A 26108-nucleotide genomic window follows, 5' to 3' on the forward strand; every position below is an offset into this window, starting at 1 on the left:
GAGAAAGCCCTCCCCTGGAGCTAACACCATGAATTTCGACTTTTAGCCTACTTTTTTCTTTACTGTGAGAAAATAAACTTCTCTTTGTTAAAAGCCATCTACTTGTGGTATTTCTGTTATAACAACACTAGATAACTAAGACAGAATTTGGTACCAAGAGAGTGGGCTGCTGCTCTAACAGATACCTAAAATGTGGAAGCAGTTTTGAAACTGTAAATGGATAGAGAAGCAGCAGTGACAGAGGGGCTGCAGAAGCACAGAACCTGCAGTAACAGAGAAGCAGCAGCAGCAGAGAACAAGTGGCAGCAGAACCAGTAGGCCAGCACCAGATGGCTCTTGAGCCAACCCATGGAGCAAGAGACCTGAGTGCCTGTGTGCAGGAGGATTTCTGGTGGAGTGGGGTGCCTCCAGGCACTTATTAGTGGGCTACTGAGCTTTGGAACACTTGCCCCAGCAGGGCAGATGCAGGCATGAGGCCTGAGGAGTCGATAGGCCAAGAAATCAAGAAGCAGAAGCTGAAGAGACAACACAAGAAGCCGAGCTGCCTCAGCCTCAAATGGTATGGCCATGAACACAGGGGCTTCAAAGTCTGAAGCCATGGCCTCCGGTGTTTCTAAGGGTGGAGTTGCCACTCAGATGGACTAGGGAATGGTCCTCCTAAAGCTGAGGGAGAAGAGTTGCTGTCCCAGTGGGCCTGGAAGGCGAAGGTGAAGCCCAGGGCCTTGGGGCCTCCACTCAGCATCCGGAGTCTGTGGCCAATACCTAGAGTCTGGAGGGCAGGGTCACTGTGTAAATTGTCTCAGAGAACAGGGAATTATTATTGTGTTCTGCTGACTTGTTGGTGCCTGTTATCCCTTCTTTCCCTCCAGTTTCTCCCATTTGTAATGGAAATATCTAGCTTGTGCCTGTTCTGCTGTTGTATCTTTGGAAGAAGATAACTTGTATTCTAGATTTCACAGAGAAGAGGAATTTTTGGATTTTGGACTTGGAGTTAAGACTTTTGCTATGATATGATGGGATGAATATGTTTTCCATGTTACAAGAATGTGATTTGGGGGGGGGGCCAAAGGGTGAAATGTCATAGATTGAATTATGTCCCCCCCAAAATGTGTGTATCAACTTGGTTAGGCCATGATTCCTGGTATTCTGTGGCTGTCCTCCATTTTGTGGTTGTAATTTTATGTTAAGAGGATTAGGGTAGGATTGTAATATTACCCTTACTCAGGTCACCTCCCTGATCCAATATAAAGGGAGTTTCCCTGAGATGTGGCCTGTACCACCTTTTATCTCTCAAGAGATAAAAGGAAAAGGGAAGTAAGCAGAGAGCTGGGAACCTCATACCACCAAGAATGCAGCTCCGGGAGCAGAGCATGTCCTTTGGACCTGGGGTCCCTGTGCCTGAGAAGCTCCTCAAACATGGGATGATTGAGGAAAAGGACCTTCCTCCAGAGCTGACAGAGAAAGAACGCCTTCCCTTGGAGCTGGCACCCTGAATTTGGACTTTTAGCCAACTTTACTGTGAGAAAATAAACTTCTCTTTCTTCAGAGCCAAAAAAAAAAAAAAAAAATCCCAACAGGAGGTTTTTGAAAACCAGGACAAATTGGCTTTAAAATCTATACAGAAATACAAAGGCCAAGAATATGCATTACCAGATATCAAGATTTTTTAAAACTGTATTTAGACACTCTTATTGGTGTAGGGATAAATAAATAGATCAAAGAAATGTAATAGAGAATCCAGAAAGAGACCCAGACCAAAAAAATCACTTGAATTTTGACAAAGATGGTACTATAGATTATTAGTAAAAGGAAGGTCTTTTCAATAAATGTACTGGGAAAAAAATGGTTTTCCGTACAGAAAAAACAAAACAATTAAAATAGACTCATACCTCACAGCATACCCCCAAATCAATTTCAGGTTCATTATACACCTACATGTGAAAGGAAAAAGTATAAAGCTCTTTAAGATAACATAGAAGACCATCTTCATGGCATCAGCTTAGTGAAAGCAAGTTTTCTTAAGACAAGAAGCATAACCATAAAGGAAAAGATTTACAAATATTATTACATTAAAATTAACTTCTGTCCATCAAAGGATACTATAAAGACAGACAAAATACAAGTTAATGAGTGGGAAAACTATTTAATATCATGTAATGAACACAGGACTTGTATCCAGAATATATCGTTTTTTAAAAACTCATAAAGAAAACAAAAATCCTCACAACTGGACCAATGAGCAACATCATGATAAACGGAGAAAAGATTGAAGTTGTCAAGGATTTCATTTTACTTGGATCCACAATTAACAACCATGGAAGCAGCAGTTAAGAAATCAAACAATGCATTGCATTGGGTAAATATACTTCAAAGGACCTCTTTAAAGTGTTGAAGAGCAAAGATGTCACCCTGAAGACTAAGGTGTGCCTGACCCAAGCCATGGTATTTTCAATCACATCATATGTATGTGAAAGCTGGACAATGAATAAGGAAGAACGAAGAAAAATTGACTCCTTTGAATTGTGGCTTTGGTGAAAAATATTGAATATACCATGGACTGCCAAAAGAATGAACAAATCTGTCTTGGAAGACGTATGGACAGAATGCTCCTTAGAGGCAAGGATGGCGAGACTGCGTCTTACATACTTTGGACATGTTGTCAGGAGGGATCAGTCCCTGGAGAAGGACATCATGCTTGGCAGAGTACAGGGTCAGCAGAAAAGAAGAAGACCCTCAACGAGGTGGATTGACACAGTGGCTGAAACAATGAGCTCAAGCATAACAACAATTGTAAGGATGGCTCAGGACTGGGCAGTGTTTCATTCTGTTGTGCATAGGGTCGTTATGAGTCAGAACCTACTTGACGGCACGTAACAACAACAATAAATTAAAAGTAGAAAATCTAATAGAAAAAATGTGCAAGAGACTTGAACAAATACTTTACAAAAGGCCAATAAACTTAAAAAAAAATGCTGAGATTTATTAGTAATAAGAAGAATGCAAATTGAAACAGCGATGAGATAGTACTAGACTGGCAAAATCATTTAAAGTCTGACAATTCCAACTATGGTGAGAAAGCGGAACAATAAAAATCTTTTATAAAATGCTGATAGGGTGTAGACTGGTAAAGCTAGACTTGAAAAATAGTTGGTCAGTTTGTAGGAGAGTTGAATATATACATACTCTATGACTCAGCAATTCTACTCCTTGATACGTGCCCTAGAGAAAAATCACACATACATATACCTGAACACACGTACAATAATGTTTTTAGAATGTTGATTAGAGCCAAAAACTGGAAAAAAAAAAAAAAAAAAAGTCCATCAAGAGTTGTTGCTGGATGCTATGAGAGAGTAGAACTGCCCATAGGATTTTCTTGGCTGTAGTCTTTAAGGGAGCAGATGTCCAGGTCTTTCTCCCATCGAGCTGCTGTGTGGGTTCCAACTGCCAAATTTTCAGTTAGCAGCAGGGAGTTTAACCATTGTGCCACCAAGGCTCCTCCCATCAAGAGTAAATAAAAAATAGATAAATAAGTGTGATATATTCACATAAATAAATACTATACTGCAATGACTAAGTACAACTGCACAAATTTTAAAAACATAATATTGGAAGAAAAACGCACAACACAATACATATGGAATGATCATATAATGTCAAACGCAGACATAACTACTGTATTCAGGGATGAAAATATAGGTGAGGGAACTATTTTTAAAAAATAGCAAATAACTGATTACCATAAAATCAGATTGGGGTTACCTCCCGGGGAGTAGGGAAGGTACGCTTGGGGGTTTTCTCAGACACTAGAAATGTTCTATTTCCAGTGGTGGTTCTAAGGGTGTCTACTTTTTTAAGTATTTATCAAGCTGTATAATTATAATTTACACACTTTCCTGCCTGTTTATTATGCTTCACAATTAAAATATTTAAAATAATATTCATAAAAATAAAATAAAAACGAAACCCATTGTCATCAAGTCGACTCCGACTCATAGCAACCCTATAGGACAGAGTAGAACTGCCCTCATAGAATTTCCAAGGAGCGCCTGGTGGATTTGGACTGCTGACCTTTTGGTTAGCAGATGTAGCTCTTAAACACAAGGGTTTCCTTCATAAAAATAGCTTATGCCTAATACTGTAGATAGCACGTATATGAAGAGATGTACTGTATATTAATATAATACATAAATGAAGAATACACTCAGTAGCTAGCATGTAGTAAGTATTCCAAAAGTTATGACTACTGTCTTTAAGAAACAAGAAAAGTAATGCATAGAAATGAAAATTTACATGAGGATTATTATGGTATCAGAATTTATAAAAACAAAAAATGGTGGTACTTGGGAAGGTGACTACAGAACAAGCCTTTCTCTTCACACCAGCAGGCCCATAACAGGTTCCAGTATCTAAAGATTTCCCTTCTCCTTTCTCATCCTCCCTCAAATAAATGAGAAAGGAGTTTTGAGAATGTAGAAACCATAGCATCTTCTTGAACTGCTACCCACGCTGTCACTGTGTTATGAACGAAAACTTTTCCCATTTCCAAAACTCTCAACCTGCTATGAAAAAATGTCTAAAATTCCTTTAAGAATAGATAGATTCCATTTCCCCAACTAAAGGTAAGTTAAAATACAAGGTAATGTTTGGTTGAAACCCATTTCAGCTACACGAACAAATATAACTATTTGCTCTTTTTTTAAAATAAATGTTTTAGCTATTAAAAAATTTAATTCACTTCCAGAAGAGAACCATCATCCTCATCATAAAACAAACCTAAATGATTAAAAACTGAAAGTTTCTCTCTCTTCCCAACATCTTCAATTCCACTTCCAAGAGGTAAAACCCCATAAAATGCATTCTTCCAGAAAAGTTTTATGCACATTCAGTATATTTTCTTAAAACATATTTGTCTTAGGTACTTGGGACATGTTATCAGGAGGGACCAGTCCCTGAAGAATGACATCATGTTTAATAAGGTAGAGGGTCATGCAAAAAGAGGAAGACCCTCAGTGAGATGGACTGACATAGTGGCTGCAACAACAGCCTCAAATATAGCAATGATTGTGAGGCAGTGTTTACAGAATGTAGGGTTGCTGTGAGTCTAAACCAACTCAACAGCACCTAACAACATATATTTTCAAACTTCTGCTTAAAATAACCATGACAGTCAACTTCTTAGGATCATTGAACTGGGAATCTTGCTGGAAATATTGATTTGGTATCCTTACACAGTAGATGGCAAATAAATTATAAGCATAATATTTTTTACCTTCCACAGTCAAATTTGTTTTCTCACATGTCAATTTTTCATGAAACACATCGTTTGAATTCTTTTTTTCTTTAGGCAGCTGATAACATCTTTGAAAGAAAACTGAAAAAAAAAAAAAATAAAGACCATTCACTTTCCTGGTAGTAGTATGACTTTGCTCCTGGTTGTTATTTTGTTGCATTCTGTGCAGGAACAAAATCTACAAAGGCTCAAGGACTTGAGTAGAGGGATCCTGGCTGTAGAAAAAATTTCCCATCACTCCACCATCAACATAATCCTAATCTTACTGATTTTAAAACCATAGATTTTTCCAGGAATAGCTGAATGAGCATATGACAGTTTTGTTAGAATCGATCTGATCATATTTCAATACTAACTGTATGATCTAGGCAAATGCTAAGCCTGGGGTGGGAGGGAGAGGAGGTGGAGAGAAAATACAAAAACGTATATCTGAGGATGTACCCAGCATGGGTCTTTGAGGGAGACAATTCAGCTAATTTTGGGGAATTCTGGATTAGGTTAGAGAGTGGGGAATCAGGAAAGGTCCCAGCAACATTGATCAGAAGAACATTATTCTCTTCTTCTTTCCTTTCCTCTACTCCCTTCCAATAAACTCTAATCCTCAGAATACGAACATGCTCAAATCTCTCCAATTAAAAACTCAATTACCGGAGGCGGGTCCAAGATGACAGAGTAGTCAGATGCTTCTGGTGAACTCTCTTACAACAAAGACCAAAAAAAAAAAAGTGAAACAATTATATTTATGACAACCTACGAGCCCTGAACATCAAAGACAAAGTTAGAAAATGGACTGAGCAGCAGGGGGAGGGAGAGATGTTTCAGAAGCAGAGAAGAGCTGCTGGACCTGAATGTCCCGGATCCCTCAGGCACCATTCCCAGGAGTGATGAAGGTGGACTGGTGGTAGTGTTCAGCTGCAGTTTCCTCAGGGAGAAACAGCCAGCCTCATAGCCTACTTACACCTCAGGAACCAGAAAACGGTGCTCTCAGCAAAAGCTAAGTACTTGCACACAAGCCAGCTTCAGTGGCTGTTGATTTCCCTGGGCCTGAAATAGGCTCTGCTGAGTGTCCTGAGCCATTCTCCTGGCCTTGGAGAAGGAATAAATTCACAATTGGGGGAAAATATAACATGCCAGCATCACTAATGTTGGGAGCTCAGGACACAAGCTGCTTCTGTCCAGGCAGAAATGATCCTTGGACTTTGAATAACTTTCCCCACTGCATGGACCTGTGTGGGTGTATTTCATGAGAATGGAAATAAGCCCATGGTGGTAGATGGCAACTGTGTCAACTGTGCAGTGGAGAAGTGGGTGTTTGATGTTTGACAGTGCTTTGCCTATTAAACGGGGTGCTCACCTACCCACATCAGGGGCCTACGGACTGGTGGCTCCACTCAGGTCAAAAAAGCCACCTGTGACAGGAGTCCAAGGATAATTGATACCTCCCAGTCCTTACAACCAAAAGTATTGGGTGTCCATGGTCTGTCCGCAGAACCCACCCAACTGTGCACTCTAGGGAACAAGGATATGCTTTCCTCACAGACACTCGGGGGATGGTTGTCAGTCCCCTACCTTGTTCAGAGCATGATACAGGAACCTACACAAGTCAACCCTGCCCCTCTAAGACTTTAGGACAGAGCCCGTACCACACAGTTGATTATCAACCACCTGGACACCTGAGCTGAATCCATATAAGAAAAGCAAATGGACTCCTAGGCTCATATACCTGATAAAAGCTCTAGCCATCTGGTGACAGAAGGTTAGAGCTTCAAAGTTGAAAATAATCAAACTAGCTCACTCAAGCAAAATATTTGGGCAGATCAAAACAGAAAAAAGCAAGAACCTAGGATACAGTAAGCAAACATAAAAGAAACTAATGCAATAACTTATAGATGGCTTGGAGACAACAGTCAATATCAAATCAAATAAAGAAGCAGAACATGATCTCTTCAACAAGCTCTCAAAACAAAGAAGAGAGGGATCTTCTGGAGGAAGTTGCCTTCCTGGAATTACCAGATGCAGAATACAAAAGATTAATATATAGAACTTTTCAAGACATCAAGAACGGGATCAGGAAGGAGATCAGGCAATGTGCAGAACAAGCCAAGGAACACATGGATAAAGCAGTTGAAGAAATTAAAAAGGCTATTCAAGAACATAATGAAAAATTTAATAATCTGCAAGAATCCATGGAGAGGGAGTAAACAAAAATTCAGAAGATTAACAATAAAATTACAGAATTAGAAAACTCAATAGAAAGTCAAAGGAGCAGAATAGAGCAAGTGGAAGGCAGAATTGCTGAGATTGAAGATAAAGCACTTTGCACCAATATATTTGAAGAAAAATCAGATAAAATAATTTAAAAAAATGAAGAAACCTTAAGAATTATGTGGGACTCTATCAACAGAAATAACCTACAAGTGATTGGAGTACCAGAACTGGGAGGAATAGCAGAAAATACAGAGAGAATTGTCAAAGATTTGCTGGCAGAAAACTTCCATGGTATTGTGAAAGATGAGAAGATATCCAAGACCCTCATCGAACCCCACATAAGGTAGATCTCAAAAGAAAGTCACCAAGACATATTATAATCAAACTTGCTAAAACCAAAGATAGAGAATTTTAAGAGCGGCTAGGGTTAAATGAAAAGTCACCTACAAAGGAGAGTCAATAAGAATAAGCTCAGACAACTCAGCAGAAACGATGCACGCAAAAAGGCAATGGGATGACTTATATAAAGCACTGAAGGAAAACAATTGCCAGCCAAGAATCATATATCCAGCAAAACTGTCTCTCAAATATGAAGGTCAAATTAGGACTTTTCCAGATAAACAAAAATTTTAGGGAATTCGTAAAAACCAAACCAAAACTACAAGAAATACTAAAGCGAGTTCTTTGATTACAAAATCCATAATATCAGATCTCAACCCAAGACCAGAACACTGGACAGAGCAATCAGATGTCAACCCAGATAGGGAAATCATAAAAATAAATCAAGATTAAAAAATGCTCAAAACAGGGAAACAGCGGTGTTATTATGTAAAAGAAGACAACATTAAAACAATAAAGAGAGACTAAGAAATATAGTCATAGATCTTTCATATGGAGAAGAAGACAAAGTGTTATAAAGAAAGAAAACTTAGGCTTAAACTTAAAAAAAAGGGGTAAATATTAAGGTAGCCACAAAGGAGACTAACAATACTACTCATCAAAATAAAACACAAGAAAAAAAATAGAAAATGAGCAGAAACAAAACCAACAACAACACATAAGAGGAAAAGGCAATACATAAAGTTAAACTACTCAGCATAAAAAATTAACTGGGAAAAAGAAACTGTCAACAACACACAAAAAAGATATCAAAATGACAGCACTAAACTCATACCTATCCATGATTACGCTGAATGCAAATGGACAAAATGCATTAATAACGAGACAGAGAGTAGCAGAATGGATAAAAAAGACACAGTCCATCTATATGCTGCCTACAAGAGACACACATTAGACTTAGAGACACAAAGAAACTAAAACTCAAAGAGTGGAAAAAATATATATATCAAGCAAAGAACAATCAAAAACAGCAGGAATGGCAATATTACTTTCTGACAAAACAGACTTTTAAAGTTAAATCTACCGCAAAGGGTTAGGAAGGACCCAATATAATGATCCAAGGGACAATATACCCGGAGGACAGAGCCATATTAAATATTTATGCACCTAATGACAGGACTGCAAAATATGTAAAATAAGCTCCATCAGTACTGGAAAGTGAGATAGCTCCACAATTATAGTATGGGAATTCAACACACCACTTTAGCTGAAGGACAGAACATCCAGAAAGAAGGTCAATAAAGACACTGAAGATCTAAATGCAACAGTCAACCAACTTGAGCTCATAAACATATATAGAACACTCCACCCAATAGCAGCCAAGTATACTTCTTTTCTAGTGCATATGGAATGCTTTCTAGAATAGAACACATATTAGGTCAGAAAGGAAACCTTAGCAGAATCTAAAACATCAAAATATTACGAAGCATCTTCTCTGACCATAAGGTATTCAAAGTAGAAACCAATAACAGAAAAAGCAGGGAAAGAAATCAATACACTGCTCAAAAATGACTGCATTTTACAAGATGTTAAGGATAGAATAAAGAAATTCATAGAATCCAATGAGAATGAAAACACTTCCTATCAGAACCTTTGGGACACAGAGAAAGCAGTGCTCAGAGGTCAATTTATGTCAATAAATGCACACATCCAAAAAGAAGAAAGGACCAAAATCAAAGAATTATCCCTACAACTTGAATAAATAGAAAGAGAGCAACAAATGAAACCTTGAGGCACCAGAAGAAAGCAAATAATAAAAATTAGAGTAGAATTAAATGGAACAGAGAACAGAAAAATAATTGAAAATTTTAAGAAGAACAGAAGCTGGTGCTTTGAAAAAATTAACAAAATTGGCCAAACTGACAAAAGAAAAACAGGAGAGGAGGCAAATAACCTGAGTAAGAAATGAGATGGGCGATATCACAACCCAGACTCTACTGAAGTTAAAAAAGTCATATCAGATTACTAGGAAAAATTGTGCTGTAACAAATTGGAAAACCTAGAAGAAATGGATGAATTTCGAGAAACACAGTACCCACCTAAACTAACACAGAGGTAGAACAGCTAAATAAATCCATAATAAAAGAAGAGATAGAAAAGCTAATTAAAAATCTCCCAACAAAAAAGCCCTGGCCCAGACAGCTTCACTGCAGAGTTCTACCAAACTTTCAGAGAAGAGTTAACACCACTATTACTAAAGGTATTTCAGAGCATAGAAAAGGATGGAATACTACCAAACTAATTCTATGAAGCCACCATATCCCTGATACCAAAACCAGGTAAAGACACCACACAAAAAAGAAAATTACAGACCTCTATCCCTCATGAACTTATATGCAAAAATCCTCAACAAAATTCTAGCCAATAGAATTCAACAACATATCAAAAATATAATTCACCATGACCAAGTGGGATTCATACCAGGTATGCAGGGATGGTTCAACATTAGAAAAACAATTAATGTAATCCATCATATAAATAAAACATAAGACAAGAACCACAAGATCTTATCAATTGATGCAGTAAAGGCATTTGACAAAGTTCAACACACATCCATGATAAAAACTCTCAGCAAAACAGGAATAGAAGGAAAATTCCCCGACATAATGAAGTGCACTTATACAAAACCAACAGCCAACATCATTCTAAACGGAGAGAATCTGAAATCATTCCCCTTGAGATCAGGAACCAGACAAGGATGCTCTTTATCACCACTATTATTCAACATTGTGCTGGAGGTCATAACCAGAGCAATTAGGCTAGATAAAGAAATAAAGAGCATCCGGATTGGCAAGGAAGAAGTAAAAATATCACCATTTGAAGATGACATGATCTTATACACAGAAAACCCTAAAGAATCCTGAAGAAAACTACTGAAACTAATAGGAGAGTTCAACAGAGTATCAAGACACAAGACAAACATACAAAAATGAGTTAAATTCCTCTAAACCAACAAAGAGAACATCGAAGAAGAAATCACCCAATCAATATCGTTTACAGTACCCACCAAGAAGATAAAATACTCAGGAATAAATCTTACAAGAGACATGAAAGACCTATACAAAGACAACTACAAGACATTACTGCAAGAAACCAAAGGAAACGTAAATAAGAGGAAAAATATACCTTGCTCATGGACAGGAAGACTCAACATTGTAAAAATGTCTATTCTACCAAAAGTGATCTATACAAACAATGCAATTCCTATGCAAATTCCAGCACATTTCTTAAGGGGATAGAGAAACAAATCACAAATTTCATATGGAAGGGAAATAGGCCCCAATAATTAATGCGTTACTGAAAAAGAAGAACTAAGTGGGAGGCCTCACTCTACCTGATTTTAGAAACTACACACCACCACAGTAGTCAAAACAGCCTGGTACTGGTACAGTGACAGACACACAGACCAATGGGACAGAATTGAGAATCCGGACATAAACCCATCCACATATGAGCAGCTGATATTTGACAAAGGCCCAAAATCAGTTAAAAGGCTAAAAGACCGTCTTTTTTAACAAATGGTGCTTGCATAACTGTATATTCATCTGCATAAAAATAAACAAGATCCATATCTCACACCACACACAAAAAATAAAACTCAAAATGAAGACCTAAACATAAAATCTAAAACGACAAAGATCATGGAAGAAAAAATAGGGACAATGTCAGGAGCCCTAACACGTGGCTTAAACAGTATATAAAACGTTACTAACAATGCAGAGGAGAAACTAGATAACTGGGAGTTCCTAAAAATCAAACACCTATGCTCAGCCGAAGACTTCACAAAAAGAGTAAAAAGATTACCTACAGATTGGGAAAAAATTATTAGTTATGACATTTCTGATTAGTGTCTTATCTCTAAAATCTACATGATTCTGCAAAAACTCAAATACAAAACGAAAATAATCCAATTAAAAATGGGCAAAGGATATGAATAGGCACTTCACTAAAGAAGACATTCAGGTAGCTAACAGATACATGAGGAAATGCTCACAATCAATTAGCCATTAGAGAAAGGCAAATCAAAACTACAATGAGATTCCATCTCACTCCAACAAGGCTGGCATTAATCCAAAAAACACAAAATAATCAATGTTGGAGAGGTTGTGGACAGACTGGAACACTTACACACTGCTGGTGGGAATGTAAAATGGTACGACCACTTCGGAAATTGATTTGGTGCTTCCTTAAAAACATAGAAATAGAACTACCATACGATCCTGCAATCCCACTCCTTGGAATATATCCTAGAGAAGTAAGGGCCTTTACACGAACAGATATATGCACACCCATGTTCATTGCAGCACTGTTTACAATAGCAAAAAGATGGAAGCAACCAAGGTGCCCATCAACGGATGAATGGATAAATAAATTATGGTATATTCACACGATGGAATACTACACATCGATAAAGAACAGTGAGGAATCTCTGAAACATTTCATAACATGGAGGAACTTGGAAGGCATTATGCTAAGTGAAATTAGTCAGTTGCAAAAGGACAAAGATTGTATAAGACCACTATTATAAGATCTTGGGAAATAGTTTAAACTGAGAACAAAACATTCTTTTGTGGTTATGAGAGGGGGGAGGGAGAGAGGGTGGGAGAGGGGTATTCACTAATTAGATAGTAGATAAGAACTATTTTAGGTGATGAGAAAGACAACACACAGGACAGGCGAGATCAGCACAACTGGACTAAACCAAAAGGAAAAAGTTTCCAGAATAAACTGAATCCTTCGAAGGCCGGTGTAGCAGGGGCAGGGTTTAGAAACCATGGCTTCAGGAGACAACTAAGTCAATTGGCATAATAAAATCTACTAACAAAACATTCTGCATCCCACTTTGGAGAGAGGCGTCTGGGGTCTTAAACGCTAGCAAGCGGCCATCTAAGATGCATTAATGAGTCTCAACCCACCTGGATCAAAGGAGAATGAAAAACACCAAGGACACAGGGTAATTACGAGCCGAAGAGACAAAAAGGGCCACATAAACCAGAAACTACATCAGCCTGAGACCAGAAGAAATAGATGGTGCCCAGCCACAATTGATGACTGCCGTGACAGGGAACACAACTGAGAACCTCTGAGGGATCAGTAGAGGAGTGGGATGCAGACCCCAAATTTTCATAAAAAGACCAGACTTAATGGTCTGACTGAGGCTAGAAGGACCCTGGTGGTCAAGGCTCACAGACCTTCTGTTCGCCCAGGACAGGAACCATTTCCAAAGCCAACTCTTTAGACAGGGATTGGGCTGGACAATGGGTTGGAGAGGGATGCTGGTGAGGAGTGAGCTTCTTGGATCAGGTGGACACTTGAGGCTATGTTGGCATCTCCCCCCTGGAGGGGAGATGAGAGGGTAGACGGAGTTAGAAGCTAGGGAAATTGACAAGAAAATAGAAAGTAGAGGGAGGGAGTGGGCTGTCTCATCAGGGGGAGAGAAATTGGGAGTATGTAGCAAGGTGTATGTAAGTTTTTGTGTGAGAGACTGACTTGATTTGTAAACTTTCACTTAAAGCACAATAAAAATTAAAAAAAAAAAAGGCCTGGACTGGACTATCAAAAAAAAAAAAAAAAAAGAAACAAGGCCCATACCTCATACCATGTGCAAAAAATGAACTCAAAATGGATCAAAGACCTAAATATAAAATTTAAAACGATAAAGATGATGGAAGAAAAAAATAGGGACAATGCTAGGAGCCTGAATACATGGCATAAACAGTATTCAAAAACATTACTAGCAACGCAGAAGAGAAACAAGATAACCGGGAGCTCCTAAAAATCAAACACCTATGCTCAGCCAAAGACTCCACCAAAAGAGTAAAAAGATTACCTACAGACTGGGAAAAAAATTTTAGCTATGACATTTCCAATCAGCGTCTGATCTCTAAGATCTACATGATACTGCAAAGACTCAGCTACAAAAAAAGCAAATAACCCAATTAAAAAGTGGGCAAAGGATATGAACAGACACTTCACTAAAGAAGACATTCAGGTAGCTCACAGATACATGAGGAAATGCTCGTGATCATTAGCCACTAGAGAAATGCAAATCAAAACTACAATGAGATTCCATCTCACTCCAACAAGGCTGGCATTAATCCAAAGAACACAAAATAAATGTTGGAGAGGTTGTGGACACACTGGAACACTTATAGACTCCTAGTGGGAATGTAAAATGGTACAACCACTTTGGAAATCGATTTGGCCCTTCCTTAAAAAAGTAGAAATAGAACTACCATACGATCCTGCAATCCCACTCCTTGGAATATATCCTAGAGCAATAGGAGCCTTTACGCAAACAGATATATGCACGCCCATGTTCATTGCAGCACTGTTTACAATAGCAAAAAGATGGAAGCAACCAAGGTGCCCATCAAAGGATGAATGGATAAATAAATTATGGTATATTCACACAATGGAATATTATGCATCAGTAAAGAACAATGATGAATCTGTGAAACATTTCATAACATGGAGGAATCTAGAAGGCATTATGCTGAGTGAAATTAGTCAGCTGCAGCTGCAAAAGGACCAATATTGTATAAGGATGGCTATTATAAGAACCCAAGAAACAGTTTAAACAGAGAATAAAGTATTCTTTGATGGTTACAAGTGGGGGGAGGGAGGCAGGGACAGAGAGGGGTTTTTGCTAATTAGATAGTAGATAAGAACCATTTTAGGTGAAGGGAAAGACAGCACACAAGACAGAAGAGGTCAGTACAACTGGACTAAACCAAAAGGGAAGAAGTTTCCTAAATAAACTGAACGTTTCGAAGGCCAGTGTAGCAGAGGCGAGGGTTTGGGGACCATGGTTTCAGGGGACAGCTAAGTCAATTGGCTAATAAAGTCTATTAAGAAAACATTCTCCATCCCACTTTGAAGAGTGGCGTCTGGGGTCTTAAACACTAGCAAGAGGCCATCTAAGATGCATCAATTGGTCTTAATCCACCTCTATCAAAGGAGAATGAAGAACACCAAAGACACAAGCCCAAGAGGCAGAAAGGGCCACATAAAGCAGAGACTACATTAGCCTGAGACCAGAAGAACTAGATGGTGCCCGGCTACAACTGATGACTGCCCTGACAGGGAACACAACAGAGAACCCTTGAGGGAGCAGAAGAGCAGTAGGATACAGACCCCAAATTCTCATAAAAAATCCAGACTTAATGGTCTGACTGAGACTAGAAGGACCCCAGAGGTCATGGTCCCCAGACCATCTGTTAGCCCAACACAGAAGCCATTCCCAAAGTCAACTCTTCAGATGGGGATTTGACTCTACAAGACAGACAATGATACTGGTGAAGAATGAGCTTTTTGGATCAAGTAGACACATGAGACTATGTTGGCTTCTCCTGTCTGAAGGGGAGATGAGAGGGTAGAGGGGGTCAGAAGCTGGCCGAATGGACATGAAAAGAGAGAGTGGAGGAAAGGAGTGTGCTGTCTCATTAGGGGTAGAGCAATTAGGAGTATATAGCAAGGTGTTTATAAATTTTTGTATGAGAGTCCAACTTGATTTGTAAACTTTCACTGAAAACACAATAAAAAAAATTTAAAAATAATTTTTATTGTGCTTTAAGTGAAAGTTTACAAATCAAGTCAGTTTCTCACATATAAACTCATATAAACCTTACTACATACTCCCATTTACTCTCCCCCTAATGAGACAGCCTGCTCCCTCCTTCCAGTCTCTCTTTTCATGACCATTTTGCCAGCTTCTAACTCCCTCTACCCTCCCATCTTCCCTCCCGACAGGAGATGCCAATATAGCCTCAAGTGTGCAACTGATGCAAGTAGTTCACTCCTCACCAGCATCCCTCTCCAACCCATTGTCCAGTCTAATCCATGTCTGAAGAGTTGGCTTCAGGAATGGCTCCTGTCCTGGGCCAACAGAAGGCCTGGGGGCCATGACCACCAGGGTCCTTCTAGTCTCAGTCAGACCATTAAGTCTGGTCTTATGAGAATTTGGGGTCTGCATCCCACTGCTCTCCTGCTGCCTCAGGGATTCTCTGTTGTGTTCCCTGTCAGGGCAGTCATCAGTTGTGGCCGGGCACCATCTAATTCTTCTGGTCTCAGGCTGATGTAGTCTCTGGTTCATGTAGCCCTTTCTGTCTCTTCGGCTCGTAATTACCTTGTGTCCTTGGTGTTCTTCATTCTCCTTTGATCCAGGTGGGTTGAGGCTCATTAATGCATCTTAGATGGCCGCTTGCTAGCATTGAAGACCCCAGACTCCACACTTCAAAGTGGAATGCAGAAAGTTTTCTTAATAGATTTTATTTAAAAAAAAAAAACTTTAAACAGAGAAGAAAATATTCTTTGATGGTTACGAGATGGGGGAGGGAGGGAGAGTGGTAGAGGGGTATTCACTAATTAGATAGTAGATAAGAACCATTTTAGGTGAAAGGAAAGAGAACACACAATACAGGAGAGGTCAACACAACTGGACTAAACCAAAAGCAGTTTCCTGAATAAACTGAATACTTCGAAGGCCAGCATAGTAAGCGCGGGGGTTTTGGGATCATGGTTTCAGGGGACAGCTAAGTCAATTGGCATAATAAAATCTATTAAGAAAACATTCTGCATCCCACTTTGGAGAGTGGCATCTGGGGTCTTAAATGCTAGCAAGCGGCCATTTAAGGTGTGTCAATTGGTCTCAGCCCACCTGGAGCAAAGGAGAATGAAGAACACCAAAGATACAAGGTAATTATGAGCCCAAGAGACAGAAAGGGCCACATGAACCAGAGACTACATCATCCTGAGACCAGAAGAACTAGATGGTGCTTGGCTACAACCAATGACTGCCCTGACAGGGAACACAACAGAGAACCCCTGAGGCAGCAGGAGAGCAGTGGGATGCAGACCTCAAATTCTCGTAAAAAGACCAAACTTAATGGTCTGACTGAGACTAGAATGACCCCAGAGGTCATGGTCCCCAGGCCTTCTGTTAGCCCAATACAGGAGCCATTCCCAACGTGAACTCTTCAGACAGGGATTGGACTGGACTATGGGATAGAAGATGACAACTGGTGAGGAGTGAGCTTCTTGGATCAAGTAGACACATGAGACTATGTGGGCAGCTCCTGTCTAGAGGAGAGATGAAAGGGCAGAGGGGGTCAGAAGCTGGCCGAATGGACACGAAAAGAGAGAGTGGAGGGAAGTAGTGTGCTGTTTCATTAGGGGGAGAGCAACTAGGAGTATATAGCAAGGTGTATATAAATTTTTGTCTGAGAGACTGACTTGATTTGTAAACTTTCAGTTAAAGTACAATAAAAATTAAAAAAAAACAAAACTCATTTACCTCACCTTCTGGAAACTGACTTTTCTCTCTTCCATTCCTCCTTACTTTCCATTTGCTTCTTGACCCAACACATCCTGACTTCTGCTTCCACCATTCCACTAAAATTGCCCTCGTAATGGGTTATCAGTTACCCCTTAGAGCATGTATACTAAGGCCACTTACTAGTCTTCTTCATACTTGACCTCCCTGAACACTGGATCACAGTTTTCTTCTTATCTCTTGGGGCACTATTCTTTCTTGATTTTCCTTTATCGCTCTTGCTGCTGCTTCTTACACTCTTTCAAAAGCTCATCTTCCTCCATTCACCTCTTTTAAAATGTAGCATTCCCCAGAGCTCCATCCTTATCCCTCTTTTCATATTAAATCCTCTCCTTGAATGATGTCATATATTCCTGTTGCTTCAACTGCTACCTACATATAAATGGCTTCCAAAGCTCAGACCTCTCTCCTGAAATTCAGACAAATATGTCTCCCACTAGGTATGTCCATTTGAGATTCCCACGGTCATATGAAACTCAACATGCCCTAAACTTAAATCACTATTTTCCAACCCAAACCTGCTATTCATCCTATACTGTGTGTCTCTGAATAACTTCATGATTTCTGTGTTGATCAAGGCAGAAGCTTAGAATCAGTCATACTTTACTCCTCTGGGACTTTATTCTCCAAATCTAAATGCCTGTCAAGCCTCTACCTCCTTGATTCTTCCTCCCCACTATCGTCTTCTCCCCCTCTCCCCCCTGCCACCACCACTTAGATCTTCTTTTTCCTCACTATTATTAGCCTTTGGTCAAACTCTCACTATTTCTCAATTGTATTAACGAATTAGCCCTATAAATGCTCTCTTTGCCTCCAATTTTATCCATATATTCATTTTCTTCTGCCAAAAGCATATTTCTAAAAGTCACGTTTGATTGTATCACTTCCCTGTTTAAGGTTCTTCAATGGCTCTACGTGATTGTGGCACATTGCAAAAATCACCACAATTCTCCATCCTTCCCTGTAGTCACATCACTTTGAAATGTGATTTGTCAGCTTGTCCCATCAATTGCAGGGTTCATTTCTTTACCAGTTGAATCCTGCTGGCCTTATGACTTCCTTCGGCCAATACAATGTGGCGGAAGTAGCAATGTGCCAGTTCCAAACCTAAATTTCAAGAGGCTTTGTTTACTCCTACTCTCATTCTTGGGAGCCTGAAAGTTGCTATGTGAAGGAGCCCAGGCTAGCCTGATGAATAATTGCTCTGTTATTCCAGCCAACTTCTAGCCAATCCTCAGAAGCTGAGTTGCCTAGGTGACTGGCACCTGCCTACATATGCATGAGTGAGCTCAGCAGGGACCAGAAGAGCCTCCCAGCTGAGCCCAGTCCTAACTGCCAACCCACAGAATCATGAGTTAAATAAAGAGTTGTTGTTTTAATCCACTAAGGTTTAGACTGGTTTATTAAGCACCAAAAGATATTGATATAATGCCTTCAAGAAACAAATACAGACTCCTTAGAATGGTACACAGCACTCTTCATGCTCTGAGCCCTGCTTATTTCTCCCATCTACAACTTCATCTCTCACAGTTCCTCACTTAATACCATACATTCCTTCTATACATATACATATTCCCCAATTTTTACTATGCTCTTTCTTATCTCTGTGTACACACAGCTTCTTTCATAATGTACTTTTCATTCCCTTCTTAACTAAGCCCAGATGTCAACTCCATCGGGAAGCCTAACCCAGCCTCCTGTAATTACTTCCAGTAAACATTTACAGCACAACATTATAACCACTGGTTCATTTGACTACATCTAGCACCATTCTCTGCAGTTCTTGGGACCCTGGGCTGTGGCTCTGGCTGGCCTCTCTGACTGACATAGTGCCTGACATACAGTAGCTACCCATCACTGCTTATTTAATGAACAAATGAATGAATAAAATCTACCCAAATATACATTGGCTGTTATATCTTTAAAAAACTTGTTAAACAGCCAAAGATATGCAGAAATTCATCTATTTGCTAAGTTGGCTTTTAGAAGTCACATAGTCTTGAGCAGGACAAAAATAAATAGGCAGAAAATGCAATGGGGAACTCTCCCTGATATGTTTCCTCTTGTCCACTTACTCATCCCAAAATACAAGTTTTTCCTACTATATAGCTATGGTAGTCAAAACAGCACAGTGCTGGTTCAATGATAGACACATTGACCAATGGAACAGAATTGAGAACCCAGATGTAAATCCATCCACCTATGGTCACCTGATCTTCAACAAGGGCCCAAATTCCATCAAATGGGGGAAAAGACAGTCTTTTTAACAAACGGTACTGGCAAAACTGGATGTCCGTCTGCAAAAAAATGAAATAGGACCCATACGTCACACCATACACAAAAACTAACTCAAAATGGATCAAAGACCTAAATATAAAGGCAAAAACTATGAAGTTCATAGAAGAAAAATAGGATCCATGCTAGAGGCCCTAATACACAGCATTCATGGGATACAAACCACAACCAACAACACGTAAGTTCCAGATGATAAGCTAGATAACTGTGATCTTCTAAAAACTAAACACTTACACCATCATCAAAAGACTCTGCCAAAAGAGTAAAACAAGAACCTACAGACTGGGAAAAAAATTTTGGCTATTACAAATCAGACAAAGGTCTAATCTCTAAAATCTATATGAAAATCCAACACCTCTACAACAAAGAGACAAATAATCTAATTAAAAAATGGGCAAAGGAAATGAACAGACACTTCACCAAAGAAGACATTCCAAAGGCTGACAGACACATGAGGAAATGCCCACGATCACTAGCCTTTAGAGAAATGCGAATGAAAGCTGCAATTAGACGCCATCTTACCCCGGCATTACTAGCACGAATCAATAAAACAGGAAATAGCAAATGTTGGAGAGGCTGTGGGGAGATCAGAACTCTTATGCACTACTGGTGGGAATGCAAAATGATACAACCATTTTTGGAAAACGATATGCCACTTTCTTAGAAAGCTAGAAATAGAAATACCATATGATCCAGCAATCCCACTCCTAGGAATATATCCTAGAGAAATAAGAGTCATCACATGAATAGGCATATGCATACCCATGTTCATTGCAGCATTGTTCACAATAGCAAAAAGATGGAAACAACCTAGTTGCCCATCAACAGATGAATGGATAAGCTATGGTACATATACACAATGGAGTATTACTCAAAGATAAAGAACAACGATGAATCTGTGAAGCATCTCATAACGTGGATGAATCTGGAGGGCATTTTGCTTAGTGAAATAGGTCAGGAACAAAAGGACAAATATTGTAAGAGACCACTTCTGTAAAAACTCATGAAAAGGTTTGCGTACAAAAAGAAACAATCTTTGATGGTTATGGGGGGGGAGGGGTGGGGATGGAAAAACACTTAATAGACAATAGATAAGTGGGAACTTTGGTAAAGGGTAAGACAGTACACAATACTGGGGAAGGCAGCACGACCTGTACAACACAAGGTCATGGAAACTCCATAGACACATCCAAACTCCCTGAGGGATCAAATTGCTCGCCTGAGGGCTGTAGGGACCATGGTCTTGGGGAACATCTAGCTCAATTGGCATAACATAGTTTATAAAGAAAATGTTCTATGTTCTGCTTTGGTGAGTAGCGTCTGAGGTCTTAAAAGCCTGTGAGCAGCCATCTAGGATACTCCACTGATCTCATCACTTCGGGAGCAAGGAAGAATGAAGAAAACTTAAGATACAAGGGAAAGATTACTCAAAAGGACTAAGGGACCAAATGTACCACAGCCTCTACCAGACTGAGTCCAGTAAAACTAGATGGCGCCTGGCTACCACCGCTGACTACTCTGACAGGGGTCACAATAGAGGGTCCTGGACAGAGCTGGAGAAAAATGTAGAACAAAATTCTAACTCAAAAAGAAAGACCAGATGTGCTGGCCTGACAGAGACCAGAGAAACCCTGAGAGTATGCCCCCCAGACACCCTTTCAGCTCAGTAATGAGGTCACTCCTGAGATTTACCCTTCAGCCAAAGATTGAACAGGCCCATGAAACAAAACAAGACTAAAGGGGCACACCAGCCCTGGGTCAAGAACAGAACAGGAAAGCTGGTAATAGGGAACCCAGGGTTGAGAAGGGAGAATATGGACATGTCACGGTGTTGTTAACCAATGTCACAGAACAAAGTGTGTACTAACTGTCTGATGAGAAACTAGTTTGTTCTGTAAATCTTCATCTAAGGTATAATTTAAAAAAGGAAAGAATAACCAAAATATAAGCTTTTGTGCACTCAAATAGGCTTGGCCTCAAAAGTGCTGCTAAGGAAATATTTATTCTCACATAATCTATAGGCAGTATGCCTGAAGTAGAGCTAGTGCCCAGAGATTTTCCTCTGCAAAACACAGATACACACCTATACATATTTTTTTTCAATTTCTTTAATGGAGTGGAATCCATTATTTTTAAGGAGAGTAACTACAAACAAAGAGCAAAATTCCCAATAAAACCAAACCAAAGCCATTACCGTAGAGTCAATTTCGACTCATAGCGACCCTATAGGACAGGGTAGAACTGCCCCATAGGGTTTCCAAGGCTGTAATCTTTATAGAAGCAGATTTGCACATCTTTCTCCTGTTGAACAGCTCTTGTGTTCAAACCTTTAGCCTTTCAGTTATCAGCCAATCGTTTTAACCACTGCACCACCTGGCCTCCTTAAAATTCCTGATAGACTCCCGCTAATTATGTCTCCCCCAGAGAAAATTTCTCCACATTTTTGGATAAAAAACCAAATCAAACCCATTGCTGTCAAGTCAGGTACAACGTATAGCGACCCTGTAGGACAGAGTAGAGCTGCCCCATAGAGTTTCCAAGGAGCAGCTGGTGGATTCAAACTGCTGACTTTTTTTTGTCATTGTTAGCAGCTGTGCTCTTAAGCAATGCACCACCAGGGCTCCATTTCTGGATACGCACATTGTTAAATGTCAGTATCTAATACACACCTTCTGTTCGTGTAAGGCAGACATTCCTTACTGATTCAGGTGGCATACTTACTGATAAAAGCAATAAAGGATGAGATTGCCAATAGCAGCAGAAATATCAGCAATGAGGCAAGAAGCTGCTTGGGAAAACCAGGGTTACTTTGCTGAGGGCTGGTCTTCTCTTTGGGAGCTGAAAGAGAAACCAATTAGATTCATCAGTTATAAATTCCGCCCTTGCTTCCTCTTCTTCCTTTTCTTGGATGACACACAATTACCAACTGTATGACATTTGAAATCATAATAGGAATAGAAAAAGGAATGTGAAAGAAATAATAATGTTCATTGTAGAAGCTTTAGAAAATGCATAAAAGCCAAATTCCTGCCATTGAGAGATCACTATTACTAACATTTTGCTCTCTATCCTTCCAACAATTTTTAAAGTGTATGTACATACATGCACATTTTCCCACATGATTGACACAAAATAAATACTGATTTCTAGTCCACTATTTTCCTTTACACTATACCATGAACATTTTTTGTACCACCACATTTTTTTCCTTAACATTATTGCTATCACGTGATATTTTACTATAGCTTTAAATAACTCTCTCAATTGTTTCCATCTTCAACTACCTTAAATAATGTTAATGTCGTTGTTGGTTACTGTAGAGCCTATTCCAACTCATGGCGACCCCATGCGTGCAGAGTAGAACTGCTCCACAGGGTTTTCAAGGCCGTGACCCTTCAGAAACAGATCACCAGGCTTGTCTTTCCAAGGTGCCTCCTGGTGGGTTCAAACTGACAACATTTTGGCTAGTAGTCAAGTGCTTAACCGTTTATACCACCCAGGGACTCTGAGTAATGGCTATGGAAGATAAATTTGTATTATCATCCCTGGTCATTTCCTTAGGATAAGGTCAGTTCATTTCAGTTTCCTCTTCATAATTAAGAATTACTTTCTGAAAATTATATTGTCAAGTGCAGGGAGAAAAATGCCCTCAGTGTTATATAATATGATCTCATATTTAGAAAAAAAATACACATAACCATTTATATATATTTATATTTGGAAGGATATACACTAAAAAGTAAATTATACTTATCTCTGGATAGTAAGATTAAGCATAATTCAAATTTTTGTATACTTCTAGTTGATAATTTTTTCTATAATGAACATTATTGTATAATAAAGAATGAACTGGTAGAAGAACAAATCTGTTTTGGGAGAAGTACAGCCAGAATGCTTCTTAGAGTTGAGGATGGTGAGGCTACCTGCCACGTACTTTGGACATGTTATGTTATGAAGAGGGACCCATCCCTGGAGAAGGACATCGTTCTTGGTAAAGTAAAAATGAGGAAGACCCTCAATGAGATGGATTGACACAGTGGCTGCAACAATGGGCTCAAACATAGCAATGATTGTGAGGATTGCACTGGCCTGGGCGGTGTTTCCTTCTGTTGTACGTAGCGTAACCAGCTCAACGGCACCTAACAGTAACACCATTATAAATGATATAAAGTTTTTAAAAGGAAAAGAGAGTCTCCCTTCATGCTTGTCCATATCTCTGGAGAGATATTTTCAAAAAGCCTAAGCAATCCTGACCCCCTGCTATAGCTCCATAGTCTACATATATTTTCTTAAATTTCTTTTGCTCTATAGCAAAGATACCAGACAGGCCACCCAAATTACCTTTTATCAACTCCCTATTGTTTTTTTTAGCCTAACTAAGTCTATCTTGGGATACAATTTGCAATAGATTTTCTGATTTTAGAAAATTTTCTCTGTAGATTTAAGGCATTTACTTTCTTTGACAGACTTTCTAGTCTTTCATCTATAATGTTCTTTTGTTCCACTTCAGCTCAGAACTAAAAAATACACCCTCAACACTCTCCACCCAAAGTGCGCTAATACATCAATAATCCCTGTGTCTGGCCTGCACATGGTTCATGAGCTGGACCTAATCCTCAGACCCCAGCCCCACTGAACCTCAGAAGACACAGGAGAACAACTTCTCAGAATCATTAGTGCTTTCATTACCGAGGGACTGTAGTTGATTTCTGACACCTTAGTTTTCTCGTAGTCACCCGAATTAATAAGGCTAAAGACAGGATCATCATATGTTTTCTTCCCCATCACTTAACTGTACAACCCTTTAACACCTATCTACAGGCAACTCAGTCTTATAGGAATCCTCAGTGTTTTCAGTCATGGCTACTCACAGAGCCAGCCACTAACACCACCTATGTCTCATATATAATGTCTTGTCTTCATTCTTCATCTCATCACCAACTCTGACCACCAGAAAATGTTTCTTACCTGCAGAAGGCTCTGAGCTGGCACTTGAGATGTTGGATTCATTTTTGAACCTCACTTCTGCATACGTGACCTCTGAAGCCATATTGAGAAGAGGTCTTCTGCTTTCTTCAGAAAATTTGTTTCATTCTTTCCTTAAAATATCTTAAAAAAGAGAACAAACATGGCGCTAAATAGTGATATTTTCTATCACTCAACTACAAGAGAGCAGAGATCCCAAATGAGCAAGTACCCCAGGGAAGTATCTCATGAAAACTAAAAACCTCAAAGTAACCACTCTGTCCACAGACAGACGTCCAATCCCCAGGAGCAGCACAGTGAGAAAAACAGCCTTTAAACAAACCCTAGCATATGTAATAAGTGGAAACCCAAAGGGTGGGGAAAGAAATAGGAAGGAAAGGAAAAGAGGAACAAGTGGTTAGAGAATGTATGCTGATGACTGTGTTCTCTGAACTCACCAGGAGGAATGAAATCCAGATAATTATGTTAGCATGTGAGTGCGTGTGGATTCGAACAGCCCACTGGAGGCACAGTGGTTAAGCTCTCAGCTGCTAATCCCAAGGTTGGCAGGTCGAACCCACCCAACTGCTCCATAGGAGAAAAGACCTGGTGATCTGCTCTCGTAAAGATTACAGCCTATGAAACCCTACAGAACAGCTCTACTCTGTCATATAGTGTCACTATGAGTCAGAATCAACTCAAGGGCTCACAACAACAGCACCATCAATATCACCCAATATATTTCCCCAAGCCTGACTTTTGTAGTCTGAAGTCATACTCCAGGGCAGAGGGGACGTCCAACAAGAAGATCACTAATAGCAGCTGACTTCCGAAGTCCACCAGAAAAGTATTGATAGTGGACATGGTTGCAGAGGAAACTGGATATTCAAAACATCCCAACATGGGCCACAGTGGACATGAGCACTCTATGTTGAAACTCCTCATGATCCCCTTCCAGTGAGAGTTACAGACATACCTACTGAAACTCAAAAAACTTTTTTTGCCATTTTTTTTTTACTTTGGAACAAAACAAACTTAGAAAATTTACAAGTACAAAACTTCTTTTTCCTGAGCCATTTGAGAGAAAGTTGCTGATCTGATGCCCCATCACTCCCAAATACTTTAGTGTGTATTTCCTACACACAAGGATAGTCTCCTGAATAACCACAATATAATAATCAAAATCAAGAAATTAACACTGTACATTAAACAAGTTGTTATAGAGTTGATTCCAACTCATGGAGACCCCATGTGTGTCAGAGCAGAATTGTGCTCCACGGGGTTTTCAGTGACTAATTTTTCAGAAGTAGATTGCCAGGCCTTTCTTCCAGGGCACCTCTGAATGGGTTCTAAATGCCAACCTTTTGGTTTGTAGTGGAGCCCTTATCCGTTTTTGCCACCCAGCAGCCTCATGGATACATTACCCATTGCTGTAGAACTGCCCTATAGGTTTTCCAAGGTTGTAATCTTTCCAGGGAGCCCTGGTGATGCAGTGGTTAAAGGCTATAGCTGCTAACCAAAAGGCTGGCAATTAAAATCCACCAGCAGCTCTTTGGAAACCCTATGGGGCAGTTCTACTCCTTTCTATAGGGTTGCTATCAGTTGGAATGACTC

General features: G+C 39.6%; 1 protein-coding gene across 4 annotated transcripts in view; it reads right to left on the reverse strand.

Annotated features, from left to right (window-relative positions):
- The window catches only part of LOC126075138 (C-type lectin domain family 4 member A-like), a 59395-nt gene extending 34573 nt beyond the window's left edge, over positions 1-24822 (reverse strand). Inside the window, exons 1-4 of one of the 4 annotated variants that reach the window (XM_049882373.1) lie at positions 24758-24822; positions 24498-24638; positions 22251-22367; positions 5273-5374 (exon numbers count right to left, since the gene is read on the reverse strand). In XM_049882373.1, coding sequence (XP_049738330.1) covers positions 5273-5374; positions 22251-22367; positions 24498-24579 — 301 coding nt within the window. In that variant the 5' untranslated portion in view covers positions 24580-24638; positions 24758-24822. Of the gene's footprint in view, positions 1-5272; positions 5375-22250; positions 22368-24497 lie in introns of all 4 variants that reach the window. The other 3 variants (XM_049882374.1, XM_049882375.1, XM_049882372.1) reach the window with 3 other exon arrangements.
- Between the last annotated feature and the right edge of the window lie 1286 nt (positions 24823-26108).

The sequence above is a fragment of the Elephas maximus genome, chromosome 4 (assembly GCF_024166365.1).
Source record: "Elephas maximus indicus isolate mEleMax1 chromosome 4, mEleMax1 primary haplotype, whole genome shotgun sequence".
NCBI lineage: Eukaryota > Metazoa > Chordata > Mammalia > Proboscidea > Elephantidae > Elephas > Elephas maximus.